Below are 20,307 nucleotides of genomic sequence, written 5' to 3' on the forward strand. Positions count from 1 at the left end.
TCCGGAAATGTGCACAAACCTCCTGCCGATTACACATGCCATTTGCCACCAACACACTGGATTTGATAATCCCGTCTTCTCTTCTGCTCGTGCCCAATGGCCATATCGCCAATAGCTAGAGCTGGAGGGTACACTGGGTCATCTCCAACAAAGGTACCCTCTAGGTCCAGTCCAAGCCACCCAGCCAGAGATGAGCATCCTAATTGCTCTTAGGGGGAGGAGCTGCTTTTGGAAGTTCGAACTACTGAAAAAACGTAATACACGTACATTTGTACTGTATCTGCTAGTTGGGAAGTCCAAATCCTTTTGAGAACAAAGTCACAAGCAAAAGGCTGTGGTACATCCACTAGGTCAAACCTGGCTGCTGGACTTCAAAAGAGGCCCATCAGTTGTCCTGTACTTGCTAAGTAAGCATGTCAGATAGGAGAGTTCTTCATGCAGTCCTCTCGGACAGACTTGGAGACAATGCATGAAAAGGGGACTCGAAGAAATTGGCCTCAGACAGACACACAGGACTGGAGGAAGCCCCATGTACCACCTATGGCACTAAGATTCCTAAGGGAGTGTAAAGATATTTTAACGCCAGAGAGAGATAAAGTCACCAAGTCATTGGTTTGAGTCAACAAAATTATGGGACTGGCAGTCAAACCAGCAACAACAACACGTCTAATACTGTACAGAGAAACCTCAAATCATGAGCTCCAAAGGTTCAAACGTGCTTAGTCCACCATTCATGAGCTAGGATCTGGAGCATCATAGTTCAGGTAGGCCACAACGCTATAAGCCACAATGTCTTCCACAAGTAATACAAGTACGGACGGATGGACTGACAAGAATCAAGTTTAATGATACAATGTAGATTGATTTATTCTGTAACTGTACAAAATTGCTTATTATAATCAGAAATCTTATTTACAACTCATTAACAAGCGATTCCCTAAAATCATAGACTAACAAAATAGTGCAAATTCATTGTTTAGCAACATGTATCATGGAATTTCAAAACTTTTTTGTTTTAAAAAATACCAAAAAGTCAACTTCAACAATGGGGCATTACGTTAACTGACATAATCAACATCAAGAATAAATAAAGTCTTTATGAATTCCTGTTAACATATACATTTATCAAAAAATGATCATCTTTCAACTAGGATGAAATAAATTCATTAAATTCTGCCTTTTTGAATTTTGAGTACAAACAAATAAGTCTTTTGAAACAAATAACACATTTAACATAGGATAAATCCAGTGAGAAAACTATTTTTAGAATTGTAAAGCTAGTGTAAGGAACCACTTTCAGGTGGCTTTTAATATAGTTTCTTTGAAAGGCAAGAGTGTCTAAAAATAATCAACCAAGAGTATAGACAAATGATACAAGAACACTGCAAATCATCAAAACCGCTGATCAGGTATTACTTGATATTTGTCCTCTAACATTCCTCCTCACCAGAATCAAACTTTTTCTCAAGCAGATATTTGAAATCAAAAAAATCTACAATGTTTGATTGGTCGTACTAAGAATACACCGACCGACCACTTGAACTCGACACATTTTAAAAACACAAAATATAAATACAAACACCCTTGACAAACATAACAGACAAAAATAGTCTGACATTTCTTTTCGTAAAATCCCTCGGCAAAGTTATGGCTTTGTAACCCGGTAATAATAATACATGATGTCATTTCACAAAACAATGATTCAGTTGAGTAGCACATCCAGACCAATAAATTTAAATACGCAAGGTATGGCACTGTCAGTGGACGTCACCTATGATTGGAGAAATTCATGTACACAACTCCTTCACATATTACAACATGATACATGTACATGAACAAAGTGAATCCTATATAACCACGGCCTTATTTGAGTTCTCAGCAAATTCAAAAGAGTTGTCCTTAAAAAGGAAACATACTGAACCGCCAGGTACATTGTATTCAAACTCTGGCTATGTCTGTGCAATACATTTACATTACAAAGCATTCACACTCTGATCCAAGCAACGATACTAATACATGTATAATTTAAAAATCAACTCTTAAATGTACTAAACTGGAAGCCGATAATATGGCAAGATACTCTTCTCCCAGATGCCACCACAATACTGCGAGTCCAGAAGGTCTCTACATTAGAGGAGCACCAACTACTCAACAGCACCAGGGGGTAGCTACATGAACGGGGGCAGGGGCCTCAATGGACTGATATTTTGGGGCGTATGTAATTACATACGCTACGACGGACCTTAATACCGGTCACATGACGTCATGATGCATTGTTTCATTGCATGACATCATTGCCGCGAATGACAATGACACTGCAGCAAGCCGTAATCAACCATATAACATCGACGAACATTCCGGTGGTGAAGTGGTTATCAAATGCTGATAGCAACAATCACTGGGAGAACTGGACAGTAACAGTCCTCCCCTATTGATAAACGTTCTGCTTATACAGTCTTGCTTGATCACTGCGTTGCCCAATATGGTCACTCAACAATCCAACCTGTCGAAAGATCCAATACAGATTCTTCTGATCCATTTCGGTCAGCAATAGATTCGATGAAACTGGAAGCTTGTATCGGGTTTGCGACGAAGCATTTAACAGCCACTCGGGGAGGAGCCTCAGATCAATGTCTGGTGTATAAAAGAGAAGGATTTGGTGTGCACTTGGTCCATGTCTCTGATACTCGGCTTTCAGCAGGGCGTAGGTGTAACGAATGTTGAAGTTCTTGTTCCGCGGCAGAGGTCTGTATTTTTCACGGCTATCTTCGAAGTCCCGTATGACCTGCACATACGGCTTGTCCAAACATATAGCAATCCAGTTGCTCTGAAAAATGCAAGGATACATGATTTGAAGGAGTACCGGTACCGCTGTTGGAATCAGTGTTTGAGGCATTCTGCGCTACTGTACCTACAGGAACTGGCCAAAAGCTCCAGGCAGATTATCCCTTTGATATGTTTATTATTTCCCTATTTCATTAGCAATCTATTTTTTGGAAACCATTTTTTCAATTTGGTTTAAACTCGATTACATTACATGTAGATTAATTTAGCGCGTTGACAAACCAAGAAGAGTAATTTCAAATGGAGTTGCTTTTTCACAGACAAATATTTGGTGTCTATCTCCAACATTTTTAACACAAAAATAAAAGGCACACAAATAATAATTAAGTTTAGAGAAGTACATCCCTAGATGAGACAAGACCACTAATGAATATTCATAGGTTGGAGGGTCGAGGCCTATCAATTAGACGAGTGCATGTTTTTTACTCTCAAGTACATATTTGGAGAGGTATTGAAAAAATATTTGCTGTGGCAAGTCTACAGATATAAAGAAATTATTTGATGAAAAAATTAATTTCGAATTTTGCTAATTGGGTAATAGGGGGCGTGTTTTGAGTTTTTTCTGCCAGTTGGCTGAAAAGAGTGGAAATATCAAAGTCTGTCTAATTCGTCGATTAAAAAAAAATTTCCGTGGTCAATCACCAATTTAAATCGCACCAGTTACTCGCAAGACTAACCCGTATATCATATCCGAATTTCAGTTTCACTACTTGACGCATTCTTTGATGCGTCGCGGTCAAACATTGACAATTTAACTGCTAAAAGGCTTAAAAAATCAATTGTGGTCTTGTCTCAGATGGGAGAAGGGATAGGCAATTCCATTTTCCAGAATACTAAAAGAAACCCGGTCGACCCATGCTAATGACATAATTTTTTTGTGCAAAATCGTCCAGACTAAAGTGACAGCATGCCATACATGCTGTGTATTGTGGTGCACCTTCATGTACACACTCCCTTCCCCCAGAGTGCCCTTGAATTGAATGGCATTGAACCAGGAAGTTCAAGTTCATTGAACCGTTTATATTTTATAGATGACTTTATTACAGCAACAATTGACAAGCTGGAATGATGCCAAATTCCTGAGAAGCAAAGTCTGGTATATAATTCAACATATTTATCATCAAGAACAAGCTTTATTATTGTGTTATCAAAGCAATACCTGGTATACTGTTCATGTAGATAGAAAGACACGAAAGCCATTTATTTTTATAGACACCAAGTTTCTTCAGACTATAAAAAACCCAAAGAAAAACACTATGCCTAGATACAAGTATTGAGTGCTGTACTATGAGCACCGTTTAGCCCAAAATGATCTTACAATATGCAGTGTTATATCGTAAACTATTATCTCAGGACAAAACTGTATCTCACATCTCACAACAGTTTGTCACTGATGAGCTCTGGGTTTCAAGCTAAAACTATGTAAGAAAGGAACTCAGTAACTCTGGATTAGCTCCCAGAGGAAACCTTGGCAGTCAGCACTGAAGGATACAGGGGGTGAACTTATCAAAACCCCCCCAAGTCACATGATTTTAAAAGCCAACATACCTTGACAACATCTTGCATAATCTCTTGTCCTATCTCCTCACAACCTTCATTCTTTAGGGACCAGTACCCGAGCTTCACACCAATTTTGAACTGATCGTAGAAGTACCTCCCCATCGCACAAGCCCTTTTCTGGCTACAGGCATTAAAAAGAAAGAGGAGGCGCCCTGAAAAAGCAAGGGTACTTCTTAGCATGGCAATTACAATGCTACCGCTCTATACTCAGACAGGTTAGGTTTCTCATTTCTTGCTCAATGTGCAGAGGAAGATTTTCCCATGTTGGCGTTGAATAAACCTCTGCTGTACAATGTATGAGTTATCAAAGATACCCAATCATACCACCGTATTGTGTAGGGAATAGATTTCTGCTAACAACAGACTATTTATTTTAGAAAAATTAAGAAGGGCAAAATTTAACAGTATCAGATCGGGACTTTTTATTCTGTTATTCAACTCTCATACTAACCTCTACGGAATTCACTGTACTGCATATTTCGTGGTTCAGACCGAGTCTGTGATCCATTAGTAGGGGTACTTCGCAGACCAGACTTAGGCCATGTACCGCCAGGCTCCGGTCCTCCTGTCGGCATCGGTGGACCCATGTTTATGCCAGGTACCCTAGACTCGACCACAGACTGCGATCTGTTGGGTGGTTCACTGCTGCCAAGGGATGGCACTTGAGTTTTCACGTTGCCTTTGCATGGTTCAGGAGCTGATGCAGATCGCGGCAAATCTCCTCTCCCTCGCTGAATAGGCTTATCGGGGTTCTGCCACTGCATGGTGTCTTTTTGGAGCAGAGTCGCATCTCCCTCATGATAGCCATTCATGACTCCATTTCGCTGTTCGGAAGCATATCTGGACTCGTAAGCAGTAGTCTGGCGATGCACAAATTCTCGCTTGGGTGACTTTGGCTCAGCTTTAACTCGTAATTTACAAATTTCACCATTTTGTTCTTGGCGAAGGAGGTCCACAGCATTATGCTCCCAGATCGAACTGATATTTGGCAAACCCACAGAGGCAACAGTTTGACCAGCAGGTCCGTCAGTTTCCATGTCATCACCACCAGCCGCCAATTTCTTATTCTGATTCTCCTCTTCGTTCGAATTGGATCTTTTCACCGGGTTTTGATAAGGTGCGCCAATTTCCATAGATACCCCCGACATCAGGGTACCTGAATTAACAGGTTCTCTTGGAGTTTGATCATAAGGTCCGTGATGAGGGCAACCATCGTTGCATGGAAATGACAGTAAATTTTTAAAATTTGCCTCTGGACTTGACACATAAATATTCACTGTTGTTGCTGTCACAGAGATATCGGTAGGTGATGTTCCAGTTGAGGGCGAGGGTAGACAATTACCTTTCCTCCCAATTTCATCATGATCCTTTCCGGTTAGAAGATGATGCATCGGATCATCAACCTCAGTCGGTGCCTTTGGCGGAATCTTCAAAGTGTACTCCTTACTGTTCTTGTAGTAGTCCAGGATTGCTAAAGACATGAACAAAAAGAAGCAGTCAGTGATATGTTCATTGAGTTTTTAGACTAAGGGCTGGATGTAGACATGACTATTGATGGACTGTATATGTGTCCACAGCACCTCACCTTTCTGTGTGTCTGGCTTGTCTAATACATCTGTTTTAATGTCATGTCTATGGTGAGAGCCGACAGCACTGTAAAATGTTCTCCACGTTGTCTGACCATCTTCTTTGAGGTAGTCTAGGATGTCCTTTGAAGAACTCTGAGTTCGACGACCCGCAGTCTGAAAAATTTGCAAAAATATAGGTTCAGTACCTCACCACTCTTGCGAAAGTAATTTTGAAGTTTTGACAAAACAAGTACATGTGGAACCTCTCTGTTAGGGACACCCTTGGGACTGAAGAGTGCTGTTCTTATTAAGGAGGTGTCCTGATTAGAGAGGTTAAATTGAATGAAAACAACCAATTTGGGACCAAACCTAGTGTCCTTAATAGAGAGGTTGTCCCTAATAGCTGTGCAGGTATTCCAACTACAGAAAGGGAAATATTTCAGACAAGACCCAGTGCAGTTAGTCATAGTGATGACTAACAATAGTCATAGTGATGACTAACAATAGTCATAGTGATGACTAACAATAGTCATAGTGATGACTAACAATAGTCATAGTGATGACTAACAATATGACTAAGAAATGCAGAATAACTGGGTCAGGCTATCGCCTATCGGTTGGTTTTGCATATGTTGGACATGTTGGACATGTTGGACATTATATCATGCACTTTATTTAAATATACACAGGTCAAGACTTTCTGAATCAAGTGGTTGGTAGTTTATTCAGAGGAGGATATTGTATTGTAGACCTACATCTATGGTTTGTCTAGGGACACCAAGGGTTTCTGCAAGCAACTTCTCTCCGTTTCGTCTCACCAACAATATTGCCTCCAAATCGCGATACACTGATGGAGGACAAAACCTGTAAGAGAGAAAAAATGCACAGAAATGTATTTTATTCTCCACGGCCACCCCTGCCACTCTCCACATTTGTAATAGGGGACCGTACCAGTACAAGTACAATTGTAATGAATATCTAGAGTCTATTTGATAAAAAAGCCATCTGACAACACAGAGTTATTAGTTCCTTTTTTGGTTCACCCCGTACATCTCTTACTTACCGGAAGGAAATGTCCTTCCAATCCATCTGTTGGTTCGACATTATGTCAAGTATCTCAAGCAGATTTCATCTGACTACCGGTTTGGAAGTAACATCATGTTGTCACTGAATATTCTAAAACTATAAAAGTTAAAGAAAACAGTGTTAATTTTGACCAGACTGGAGCAACTGCAGAATAGCCGAGACACTCTGTGCTAAATGATAGGAATCGTGTACATAATGTACAAAGGACACTCGAGAGCTACTACTGTCCGGCTATTCTGTAGTTAGGCCGAACAATGTTAATGAATGCTATTATTCATATACACTACACACTCACTCAGTGCATGAGTACGAGTGGACAAATGTCGGAATGAGAAACTGATGTGTCCTCATTATTGCGATATTAAGCATCAAATCGAATATATTTCTGACATTCAATGCTAGCAACGACATCACAAAAACCTATTATAAAAATAATTGACAAAAACAGGAAGACAATTTGGGCGAAAAGAGTCGAAATTAGGGTAAACTTTACCTTGTCTGGGGTAAAACAATCCGCTTCTATTTCTGGGGAATCCCCTCATTCATCGGGTCCGTTCAGTGGCGCCGTCTATTAACGGAAAGATGAAGGTCAAGGGATAATTTTAGTTCTCTTGTCCTTCACCAGGAACGACACCGTGCAAGGGTGACAACAAATGATGGCTGGAGGAGGGTCCAAAGATTTTAGAAGAAGAGGGTCCTTTGCTCGGACCCTCAAAAGCATAGAGCCCGAGTTTGACGACTGTCTTGATTATGGTGTTCATGCCACGCACCTCAACAAATGGGTTTTCGAAGTTGCTTGGGAAGTAGCCAATAAAGGTGCTGACAGTGACAAACTTCACCCAATTTTCTTATTTTGCTAGATTTTCTGCATTTACTAGGCCTATAGGCCTAGTATTTTGGCCTAGGCAGGGCTAGGCTGCTATAGCCTACTAAATGATCATGGTGATGTGTTAGACTTGAGCACTTACTCAGCTTCTTGCATTTGCCCCATAGCAAGCCTATCGCTCTGTGTAGGTTTGATAATAGCGTACTTCAAAATACCAAGGAATGACGTCAATACGTCACAACCACAGAACATTTACTAGAGACAATGGCACAACTAGGCTACATGAACTAGCCAAACAATTTGCCGTGTTAAAATGGTTATAATTCAGTTTTAACATGGAAAATAGAAGTGTCAAGTGACATGGTATCTCCTTTCCCTTTGATTTTTGGCGTATCCTTCTTTGAAGGTCGTTGTTCTGGTTGTGACTTTGTCCCTACATTGTTTGGTTGCATGGTTTTTGAGTCACATGATGTAACAATGAGTACAATGTCAATGATGTTTAGCTTGTTAGGCCCCAATGTAACACATATCCAATCATGAGAGAGAGAGAGTAAGGTTTGTTATGATTTTTTTTTCAAATGTGAAGTAAATGTTGTCAGAGTTTGAGCAGTTCAGCCAGGTTCTGGATTACACTGAACACCTAGGCCTAACAGTAACAATAATCTAATTTTTTCTGCTTTCAGTCGGTGGTATCTACACAGTAATCCGGTCCAAGGCTGGAGTAAGTGTTGAAGAACTAGGAGAAAGATATATCCTCCTTGGACCATACAATGAGTCGTGTGTCCGGACAGAGGTTGAGATTGTTGAGCCGTCTGTGCCTGCTTTGAGGGACACCATAAACCAGATGAGGGATCATGGAATAAAAGTAAGGGTTTGACCAAATAAAATGTGTGCCACGGGAAAGATGTTTGCCACCATTTTTCCAAATTGATATTTTCGAACTTGAATGAAATGCAGTTTCAGAACTTATAGACTTCAGTTTTCACTTGACAGGCAAGTTGGTGGTAGGAATGACCTTTCTGTGGAGTACACCCACAAAGCTGATGCCTGCTGTCCTCAATTCTGATACACAGACTGTCCTGATTTGAATTGTCTATGTGTATTGACCAGTTTGGGACAAAGTGATAGTATCCTCGGTGAGGATGGCCTTCTTAATACTGAGGTGTCTTGGAAGTACTGGCACTTGTGTCAAACTTTTCCTGTTTGTAAGTGAGGAGGAGAATTCAAGATGCCAGTGGACTACCACATCACTTCACTTTACTCCGAATGTTAAGATTTTCCTGTCAAATTAAAAGATTTTCTCCCACAATGAGGTCAGGTTTGCTTCCCCTCTACCCCCTTGGTAAATCTATGACCTTCATTTGCCGTCTTTGTATAGGGTTACCATCCTAAAAAATGCAGACATCTGACCTTGAAATATGTCATTATTTTTTCAGGTTACGTTTGGACGATGGCTCATTGAAGGTTATCCTGAAGTTGTTCTCTTTGACATTGGCTCGGCTGCATGGAAACTTGACGAATGGAAGAGGGAATTATGGGATGCGTGCCATGTCGGACTCCCCTGGCACGATCGAGAAGCTAATGATGCCATTATATTCGGAGCTTTGGTGGCATGGTTTTTAGAAGAGGTTTGCGTCTTGATTATGCATCCATCTCCTGAATAGTATCTTTACCCCTTAAGAAGATTAGATTCAAATCTCTTTAAATAGACATATTAGTCAATTGGACAGGAAAATTGCACTGTGCCATGGAAAAAACTAAAAATGGCTTGGAAATTAAATGTAATGATATGTTGTATGGAGCAGATTGTAATGATGATGTGGTGTAAATGGTGTGAATGGTCAAAATATGTTTATACCCATTTTTGTATGTGATGTCAGAGTCAATAATTAGACAAAATTATTGGTGTTTTCTTGGTGTTTTCCAGTTCCGGAAGAACAGTATAGGAGAACCTCTCATCATCGGTCACTTCCATGAATGGTTGGCCGGAGTAGGTTTGATCCTGTGCAGGATGAGACATCTAGATATATCGACAGTTTTTACGACGCACGCAACACTCTTAGGACGATATCTCTGTGCTGGGAGTGTGGATTTCTACAATAATTTAGCTAATGTAAGTTCTGAACTTCTGGTTTTCACTTCCTTCCTGTGTTCATGTGTGTATAACAATGCTCAGATCAAGAACAAAAGAAAATCTCCAAAAATGCCTAAATCAACATCTGTACAGATGAAATAATTGGCATTAATTAATTGTATAATCCTAATCTGCCAATTTGTATTTTCAGTTCAATGTAGACAAGGAAGCTGGCGACCGTGGTATCTATCATCGCTACTGCATGGAACGCGCAGCTGTGCACTGTGCCCACGTCTTCACCACCGTGTCACAGATAACGGGTTTGGAAGCGGAGCACTTATTGAAGAGAAAACCTGGTAAGAATTCGCTGTACTGAATTTGACCATGTTTTGTTTGGTATTCATGCCCTAATTTCATTTGAAAACTCGTTAGCTGGTGTACCGACTGCCGTAATAAAGACAGCTTAATGCTAATAAAAGTTTTGTTAGAGAAATAGAACTTTAAAAATCATAATATGTACATGTACATGTACTCAGATAAAAGTATTACTCTAACTAAGTACCGACATGAAAACCTGGGCGTATCAGCTTTTCTCTCAACCGTTCTTACTTTCTACTATTGTTACAGTGCTAGTGCTACATGTACCCTGCTAAATGTAATGAGTTGCCTTTCTTCGCTTATTTGTACACGTATTTGAAATTGTTATTAATGGATGAATCGAACCGAGTCCATATTAGATTCGATCATATAGTAGAATTTTAGTGTCTGTACATACATGTAGACACTGCCAAGCATCAATGCGGGTAGGCATTAGATTCCAAAATTATCCATTATTACTATTGTTACAGTGCTAGTGCTACCCTGCTAAATGTAATGAGTTGCCTTTTTTCGCTTAAGTGTACACGTATTTGAAATTGTTACTAATGGATGAATCGAACCGAGTCCATATTAGATTCGATCATATAGTAGAATTTTACTGACCTGTACATACATGTAGACACTGCCAAGCATCAATGCAGAGTAGGCATTAGATTCCAAAATAATCTGTTCCACCGCTGAGCACTATCTAGCTTTGAACTTGGACAAGTTCTCTCAACGCATAGTTTGCTAAAAGTTGCTTTGTACATGTAATTCTTTTGAGCAGTGTGTACCGTACAAGTGAAAAATTGTGTGTCTTCTCCCCAGTATCGGTTTCTGTTAAAAGCATGCAAAGCTATGGACCCTTTATGCGTTTGTCCTTTGTCATATAACTGACTTTTAGTTCATTTAACTATCCTGATCATAACATTCAAATGCAGTGGCTGCCTCGTGGTTGAAGTCACGTAAATGATGAAGCACTTGTTACCATCATTCACCTGCACATGACAAAGTGCGATAATCAGAAATCTGTTAAAAGCATGCAAAAATATGGACCGTTTCATTTGTCATTTGTCTTATAACTGACTTTTAGTTCATTTAACTATCCTGATCATAACATTCAAATGCAGTGGCTGCCTCCAGGTTGAAGTCACGTAAATGATGAAGCACTTGTAACCATCATTCACCTGCACCAACGGCAATGATGGAACAGAAATTGAAGTAAAATGTTATTGACACAGTAAGAGGTTCTAAAAAATTCACCAAGTGAGATTTATTGGCTGCCTCCCTGGTTCAAGTCAGTGCCCTGTTGCCTGAAACCTATTACAGATCAGACTGAAAGTCCTCACTTTTGTCTTTTATCATGATATATTTTTTTGCCTCCGCTAGATATCATAACGCCCAATGGTCTGAACGTCATCAAATTTAGCGCCCTGCATGAGTTCCAGAATCTACACGCTAAGTCCAAGGAAAAGATCCATGACTTTGTTCGTGGTCATTTCCACGGGTAGGTTGAAGTTAGGAATGCTTTCTTTCTAAGCAGACTAACAAGCACAGAGCAGTTTTTATTGTTCCGGTGTGGCTTACAGGATTAGGTTTCTGAGGGGCTGATGAAGTGTCAATTCATCCCTTTCTAACCAGTTTCCATCCCTCCCTCAGTCCATCATGTGCCTTACTGTCAACCGATAAATTTTTGCCAGTATCTTATTTTCAAGTAAAACGTCTTCTCGATTATTTTTTTTGATTTAAAAAGAGAAAACTGTAAGAATAAAAACCCTGAAATCGAAATTTCTTTTAGAAATTTTCATGAATCACAAAAATGAAGAGGAGCAAAGAATTTACGGTTTGCAGTGCTTTTTCCTTGCGCCTTTCACATGTCTTTCTTTCTGACAGTTACCACTGCTTTTTCCCGCTTCACTTATTGCTAATGTTTGTCCCTTTTCTTTTCTTCCCTCTATTGCATAATTTGTTTCTTCAGCATGGGTCAGAGTGCACTTCCTCTTTGGTTTGCCAAAGAAGTCCAGGCTGGTTCCCCAATGACTGAGTTCCCTTCATTTGAAATCTCCTTCTGGGGTTCCATGCTTTGGTATCTTTTCAGTTTGCATGCTTCTGCTTGTAGTTTTCTGATAACTTTCTATTTCCTAACATAAAATTTGTATTGACTTGGTGACTGATGGTGATTGCTTGAATTGGCGCTTGGACTGGTAACTGCCAAAAAACTAACTAAAAAAACTTGTGCTGTCTCAAACCGTGTATACAATAGAATAAGATGCTTTGGACTGAGTATTTATCAAGAGCAGGTCAGTAACAACAATAAACTCAAAAGGGGTGACTCTGTTGGCTCGACAGTTCCAGTCCTACATGCTACTGAATACTCACCATCCGTCTCATATCTAAACAAACAACTGGGTGACAGTCGAGTGGTAAACTGTGTCCCTTTCTCTGCTTCTCGCGCCCTAAGATGTGATCACTCCAAATGGGCTGAATGTCACCAAGTATGCAGCCGTTCACGAATTTCAAAACATGCACGCCAAGTCTAAGGAAAAGATTAACGATTTCATTCGTGGTCACTTCTATAGGTAGGTGCTGTTGTTGTTGTTGTTGTCGTCAAAGACGTAATTGGGCTTTTTTTAACCCCTGACCCTTTCTAATCTGAGAAGTTTGATTGGCTCGTTTGAACAACAACATTTCAACATGTGCGTGCATGTAAACTATTTCAAAATAGTGCCAATTTTACAAATCAATTTATCTTAGCGTATATAGAATAAGTCTGAGACAATGGATATTTTTAAGGTCAATCTCCCTTTCAGTCATTATGATTTCGACCTTGACAAGACGTTGTATTTCTTCATTGCCGGACGTTATGAGTTTTCTAATAAAGGTGCTGATGTCTTCATTGAGGCCTTGGCAAGGCTTAACCATTACTTAAAGGTAGGAGAGCGCTAATTGTTCTGATTACTAGGTAGGTTGTAAACTCATTGGCAGTCCACCACTGCGATTGAATCTCGGATACCTTGAAGTGGTCGGGAAAAGGTGTGCGCTGAAATTGTGGCTGCTACTGACACCTCAGAGTGCCTCTGTGGAGACCGGTTCTTCTTCACTCTGCATTCACTCAGCACTTGGAGATGTTATTCTCCAGGGAGTATTCCTCCTCCAGGCAGGATGAGTGTAAGGCACCAGTGCGGTTTATTAGCCCGGTGACTCAGTCTTCGGCCAGAGGTAGAGTCCCCTCCCTCCTCTTGAGTTTGTGGGTCACTGATTATTTACTGCCTAAGCATTTATTTACTTTGTAATTCAAAACTAAGTTTGTAACTCCTTTTCATTCTTTGTTTCAGTCCTCTGGTAGTGAAATGACCGTAGTGGCATTCTTGATCTTCCCCGCCCGAACAAACAACTTCAATGTGGAATCATTGAGAGGTCAGGCCATTGCTAAACAGCTGAAGGATACAGTTGCTCAGGTCCAGGGAACTTTAGGAAGGAGAATATTCGAAATATGTCTCAGGTTTGTTGACTCTTGCTGGCAGTTTTGTCAAATATCAAACTGGGTGCTGAGTACATGTGTGCTGATACATATGCTAGTACATTGATGTAGCTTGTTAAGCTCGTAGCTAAACATTAGTAGGCCTCAGCTGATTACAACCCTAGATGGCTAGTGCCCAAGTACAGTGATGTAGCTTCTTGAACCCGTAGTCTGAGGTTTGTAGGCTCTGTCTGAATGCATGCTAGTTGACTGGTACGCAATGTGTACAATCCACTTGCCTTATTGTATCTCTGAGGTATATGAAAAAACACGTTTTCTCCTGTAGGGGTCATATCCCATCTGGTGCGGAAATTCTAGTCCAAGATGATATCGTCAAGCTGAAGAGGTGTATCTTTGCGGCACAGGTAAGGACAGGGCGAAACCACTTCTAGACTTTTGCAGTATTTATCGAATGGTTCTTGGTTAAGTAGACTTCGAACTTTGAACAAAAACTATTGGTCTCAACCTTGATACATTGATCCATCTTCTATGATTCTGCTATACTAAAATAATTATCTATTTCCTAGTGGCAACAATGCAGTCTTGATGTCGAAAGATATCACAGAAGTTCAATTCATATTTGTACCCGTTTGGCATCTTTATGGAATTGATGACTGTTTTTCTGTTTGATTTTTTTTCTCTGTATAATGTCTCCTGTGTTCAATGACTGACACAAAAGAGTTAACGTGGTACCCAGTCGACTGATAATTCTAGAGTGGGGAAAAGATAACAGTAGATCCGCTCGAGAAATCTATTTGGCTCTCTATTACTCTTAGTCGATTGAGCACTGAGGTTAAGTTGAATTAACATATCCTGGGTCTATGTGCATGTTCGATCCTTCTGTTTAACAGCATTTGCTGGCATGCAGCATTTCTATTCGAAATAATGTGGACATGTGATTCAAAACTATACCAGAAATTGGCGTGTTGTGTTCGCTTTTAAAAAAAACTTTTGTGTACATAATACAATGACTTATGACAGCCTGTTGCGTCTGTTTTTGGCTTAAATTTTTTTCTGCCCTTAGGTACTGTTAGATCTCAGATGTTATCCTTGCCAACCTGATGATGAAGTGCGAAACAATTCTATTTCAGCTGTCTGTCACTAACAAACCTTCTGATTAATGATTGTTTTGCAGAGACATAGCATGCCCCCTGTATGCACTCACAATGTCTGCGATGACGGCAAGGATCCCGTTTTGAATGCTATACGACGGTGCCAGTTGTTTAACAATAGCATCGACCGTGTGAAGGTACAGTAATGCAGCCGAGTGCTACACGTACTAACGATAAAGAGTGATTGATTGTTCCCTTAACTCCATTTCACGAAAGAAGCCACTGCATGCAAAGAAAGCCTCAATGGCTGGGAGAAGTTGTCAGTACTTTGTTTCCAATGGTTCTTGGTCCGTTGAAATACAACATTATGTTCAAATGTGTCATTTTCTGAGCAAAATCACCAGAAATCAGAAGGCCATTCTTTCGTGAAGTGGAGTATAGTCTCACGTTTGGTGTGTTCTGTGCAGGTTTTGATCTATGTTTACCATTCCCTGTTAAGATCGAGTTACAAATTCTATCTTCAGGTCAGATTTGGTGGAAGGAGTGAAGACTGGTCCCAATTGTACACAAACGTAGGATTTGGACATCCACTTCTTCACAAATTCCTTCAAGGTTAAGGAAAAAATTCACACCCGTCTAAAACTTCCTATGTTGCAGGACATTTTCTCTTGGTTTATGTTCCTTTGACATTGTTTGAAGGAAAAAGTTTGAAGTTCTCGATTCACAAGTTTTGGTAAACATTTGGTAAGCAGGGATGGTGAACATTGACTTGAGCCTGCACAGCCAAACCAGCTAACCCAGTGTGTGGTGTTCTGTTTCAGTTCCTAGGCTATTTATACATGTAGATTCACTCTTTAACTTCAGCGGAGTTCGCTGCCTCCGGTTTGTACCCACAACGTCATTAATGACGAACATGACCCGGTGCTAAAAAGCATCCGGAGGGTCCAAATGTTCAACACCCAAACTGATCGGGTCAAGGTTAGTAGGTCTGGATCCTGAAGTATCGCTAACTTTTGCTTGCATGAAATGCTTACCAGTTATTGATGTCCCTGCTTTGAAATGAGATGCTGCACCAAAAAATTGGAGACTAGCAGCCACGGGTCAGCAATATCAGTTTTTAGCTGCTTTAGGTCACATCTTGAATGATTCTGAAATATTTACACTCTGGAGGCACTCGCGCTATTTTAGTCAAACTTACTGTTCTGGATACTCAGTGCGGTATACATGTAGTGAATGGAAAACAGGTCAGTCAGAGAGAGCACCGAAGCAAATAGATTCAGTGCTTCATATCCCTTGGTTTGCTCCGGTTTCTATCCCCATTTGACTGCTGCTGTTTTGGCCAGGGATATCCGGTTCTCTTGTCAAGTACTCGTATCAGTCCACTTCCTGCCAGACGAGTCCTCACTGATGTCGTGGTGAGAAACAGGTAGGGTTCTAGGTGTATTAGTAAAGATAGATAGCAGTGTTAGAATGTTTTTGACTTCCTTTAAGCGGACTTGACTTCCTGATGTCGGGAAATGTTTGAACACAAGTTTTGCCACAATGAAGTTGTAACATTAGTAAAGTCTTCTCTGATAAGTGTTAGTTTCACTTTGTAGCGAATCTCATATTGCCTTCTGCTTTTACAGATCATCTTCCATCCTGAGTTTCTCAACTCCACTAACCCACTTTTCGGACTGGATTATGAAGATTTCGTACGAGGATGTCATCTAGGAGTGTTTCCCTCTTACTATGAGCCTTGGGGTTACACACCAGGTGAGTAACAACTCACGCAAGCTGATCAGTCAGCGCTACAACCTAACAATTCCCGACCGGTACCCATTGATACACTCGGGTGGAGTAAGGCACGAGTTCAAATCCAGGTCCAAGATGGATAATCGTATTTTGTACATTCCATTTTCAGCTGAATGTACCGTTATGGGTATCCCGAGCATTTCAACCAATCTGTCCGGATTTGGTTGCTTCATGGCCGAGCACATTGCCGACCCGATGTCGTATGGTATCTACATCGTAGACAGACGATACAAGTCTCCGGAAGAGTCAGTTCAGCAGCTTGCACAGGTCAGTGAAGAACTAGCATACTTGGGGCCCATACATCATTAAACAATGTACATTTAATGTAATTGAGCGCCCTGTGTACATCTATGTTGGTGATTTTGGCCTAAATAAAATTTACGATTCCATGTTCTCTTGATTTCAGTACATGTTTGACTTTACGTGCTTATCAAGGCGACAACGAATCATCCAGAGGAATCGGACAGAGCGGCTCAGTGAGTTGCTCGACTGGAAAAATCTAGGAATTGTAAGTTTAGAGCATTACTGTTCCAAGGCAAATAGTTGCTCTGGGATTTGCTGCTACATTGTATAAACTTGCATTGTAAAGAACATGGTGAAAATGTTTTCTCACACATCAGTTAGTAATAGGCTTTAGCTACCTGTTTGAATCGTATAATTCATAAATGATATTGCCACCATTGTATTAGTTAACCCTTTGACCAACATGGTCGTAAATTTAGGTTTTGAAAGTCATCTGTTGACCACCAGGTACGGTATAAGGTCTAGGAACCGCCATTTTTGTCTTTGGCGGTCAAAGAATTCATTCTTAATTTCAATCATTGCAGTACTACAGAAAGGCTCGTCAGCAAGCTCTCGTCAAGGTGCATCCGGAACTGTTTTCTGATGACTCACCAGCGGTAAGTCAGGATTAATTATCATTCAGATTCTTTTTTACATCCCTTTGCTCTACTTTATATGTGCTTCATATCAGGCTTAATTTTGTTTGTAGGGGCAAGGATGGCTGTTTTATATATTGCAGCCATCACCTTCATCTGGCAGCCATTACCGAAATTCTACTGCAAGAGTCTTTTAGTAATCACAGGCATGTGAAGATACCAGAATTGTTACGATCAACTAGACCCAATCAACCGATTTTCACAGCCTACAAAACACTTCTCAATCTTTTATAGGGTCTGATTGATCAGTTGTATTTTAGTATCTTCATGCCCCTGTGAGCACAGGGTGTAATGGAAAACTGTTTTGGCAGAGAGAATAATCCTTTGATTTGCTTGGAGAATAGAGCTTTTTTAGTTTGTTCCCTGCTTATCCAAATGTTGTGGCATGTATGTGAATGTAGAAAGTTGTTTATGCAGGAGGAGGAAGATAAACCTATTAACGTAAATGTGTCTGAAAAACCTAAGGTCAGTAGAATTTTAAATGTGGAGGACTGAGAGCTTGGGATCAGTGGTAATGTGTATGTTATGTCATGCAGCCTCAGTCCTCAGTCCTTGGTCTTCTATCCTAAGGTGTCTTCTGTCGACCTTTGACAGTTGTCCAGGCTGTGGTAGTCTTCCTTATGTTGCTTTCGCAAAACCTATCTCCAGGGAATTCAGTGCGTGTTCGATATCAATTGGTGGCAGTTTCATCCTCCTTTAATCTCATTTTCATTTTCTTCATCATCTAATTTCTGTGTGACTATGTCTGTTGTGTGTGATGCCATGCTTCTCAGCTCTTGCCTATACTCACCCTCTATAGCCCTTTACCCATATCAGGGTTTTCAGTATACTGACCAAGCATACATGTATCGTATAACCCATGTAATCTGAAATAACATCATCTTTCATCGGGGATATAGTGCTGTCAGGAAATGCCTCAAAAGGAATCGAAAACAGTTTGGCCTTTCACAGCTGAGGCCTTCATTTGACCACTTTCAACATTGTAGAATGACCACTGTCGATAAAAGAATTCCCTCATAACAACTCGTATTAAAATCAATTGTTTATTGTGCTTCATGTACATGAAGCTTAGCAGTTTCGTTTTTCACTAGAAAATTGGAAGATGAAGATAAGTCTTAGCACTGTTTTACTCTACAACTCGATTCTTTTCTAGGGCATGATGTTCCGCTACCCTAAGCCAGCATCAGAGCCGCCTTCTCCGTCAATCTCCCGCGCATCTACGCCAGCACCTTCTGAGCACGGGGATGACGAGGATGAGGAGATCGACTCGGAGCAGGAGGAGGAGGAACTGAGAGAGCTGGAGATCAAGAGTCAGGATAGCGTAACAAGTGGCGCGAGCAGTCACTGATAGTGGCGAGTCACAGGACTGTTCGGAATTATTCACAGGGTGTTATAATCGCAGTGAGCAGTCATTTGAATTGCTCGTTTATGGAAAGCAATCATCTTGTGCTTTTGAAAAGATTTTCAAACATTTTCAAAAGTGTGGAGTAGCTGTTTATTTCCAGCACCCTCAGCGCAGGAATGCTGTACAATGACTGGGGGCCAGCTTTCAAATAACTGGAGCTTCATCTTCTCCTGTGAAACATGCTCTTAATTCAACATCTGCATAGTTGAGTAGTAAGTTAATCTAGTAGATATATTTAACCTACAAATTTATTACACTTGTTGAAACTTGATGAAAAGTACAGGAATGTCATTTATTTACGCTAACTCTTTTCCCCTATAATTGTTAACATTTAGCTAAATTATTGATTAATCAAGACAACGATATAATGTATGCCACACATCTGCTCATGGTCTTGTTGATGTCCCTGCTCTGTCTATTGGTGTGGTGTGGTGGTGGTCCGATTCAGGGAGATATCACAAATTCTCTATGTACATTGTATGTAAAATGTGGCACATTTTGGGTATTCGGCTACGTGCTGGTATACCCCAATCAAGCTATCTCCGTCAAAGACACTACTCAAGCTGTGCTGTGGTAACTCCTGGCTTAGGCGAATCAAGGCATTTTGGTGAAGTGTTGTAGACCAGTTAATAGTCGACAACTTGCATAACAGGATCTTTGTCTGACTGTTGACTGCATGGTATATTAAGGATAAGTTTGTTCATGATATGTACTGCATGTCGTGGGCTGAGTGCAAAACTGTTGTATCTACACTTCCTTAGGTTTTGAGGAAAATGACTTCAAAGATTTGAACTTCATCAGCAGTCATCAGCCTCGTTTGTTTTGAGGAAGCCATTTTGAATGCAGATACAATGTTTTTGCACTCGTGTTTTCCTGTAATCTGCAGATACAATAGTATTACATTAGTAGTTTAGGGGCGTATGATAGAAGGCAGCACTAATCAACACAATAATATTGTGGATATGATGTTTTTGCATAAATTTCTGGGGCTAACTCATTTTTTTCAAATTTGTCAGTTACAACAGTTTTGCGCTCAGCCCACGATGTGTAAGACAATATTACTAATGAAGTTGTTCATAGAGTGTAGATATATTTGTGCGGCAGCTACTTCCATTGTGCTACTTGTGTTATTGAGTACCGATGTGCTGTTCACATTAACTTACCGTGCTTGATGGGTGCACACACCATCAAACGATGTGTATTTTGTGTAATTGAGAGGCGATTTCACAGATAAGGAATGTGCAGTAGATTAATAATTAATAAATGAATATGAGCTGAGAATA

The 20,307-nt window shown here is 40.4% G+C and overlaps 2 protein-coding genes across 6 annotated transcripts; one reads left to right on the forward strand and one right to left on the reverse strand.

Annotated features, from left to right (window-relative positions):
* Positions 1-847: 847 nt before the first annotated feature.
* LOC135492897 (uncharacterized) lies at positions 848-7,632 on the reverse strand. 2 transcript variants are annotated; one of them, XM_064779600.1, is made up of 7 exons: positions 7,552-7,632; positions 7,036-7,154; positions 6,728-6,836; positions 5,990-6,146; positions 5,747-5,875; positions 4,393-4,556; positions 848-2,827 (listed from the first exon to the last, which is right to left on the reverse strand). In XM_064779600.1, the coding sequence occupies exons 2-7, from the start codon at positions 7,074-7,076 to the stop codon at positions 2,429-2,431; spliced, it is 999 nt and encodes a 332-aa protein (XP_064635670.1). In that variant the 5' UTR covers positions 7,077-7,154; positions 7,552-7,632; the 3' UTR covers positions 848-2,428. The 2 variants fall into 2 exon arrangements, with proteins under 2 accessions (XP_064635670.1, XP_064635669.1); XM_064779599.1 differs by having other exon boundaries at positions 4,856-5,875.
* Positions 7,633-7,689: 57 nt separating this feature from the next.
* Positions 7,690-20,299, forward strand: LOC135492896 (glycogen [starch] synthase-like). 4 transcript variants are annotated; one of them, XM_064779594.1, is made up of 16 exons: positions 7,690-7,874; positions 8,568-8,749; positions 9,321-9,512; positions 9,812-9,997; positions 10,170-10,314; positions 11,705-11,822; positions 13,126-13,246; positions 13,651-13,817; positions 14,122-14,200; positions 14,971-15,084; positions 16,516-16,642; positions 16,791-16,948; positions 17,088-17,189; positions 17,509-17,580; positions 18,037-18,084; positions 18,773-20,299. In XM_064779594.1, exons 1-16 carry the CDS (start codon positions 7,712-7,714, stop codon positions 18,965-18,967), a joined length of 2,169 nt encoding a protein of 722 aa, XP_064635664.1. In that variant the 5' UTR covers positions 7,690-7,711; the 3' UTR covers positions 18,968-20,299. The 4 variants fall into 4 exon arrangements, with proteins under 4 accessions (XP_064635664.1, XP_064635663.1, XP_064635665.1 ...); XM_064779593.1 differs by lacking the exon at positions 14,971-15,084 and adding an exon at positions 15,752-15,865; XM_064779595.1 differs by lacking the exons at positions 11,705-11,822; positions 14,971-15,084 and adding exons at positions 12,777-12,894; positions 15,752-15,865.
* Positions 20,300-20,307: the final 8 nt, after the last annotated feature.

This window comes from Lineus longissimus, chromosome 8, assembly GCF_910592395.1.
Source record: "Lineus longissimus chromosome 8, tnLinLong1.2, whole genome shotgun sequence".
NCBI lineage: Eukaryota > Metazoa > Nemertea > Pilidiophora > Heteronemertea > Lineidae > Lineus > Lineus longissimus.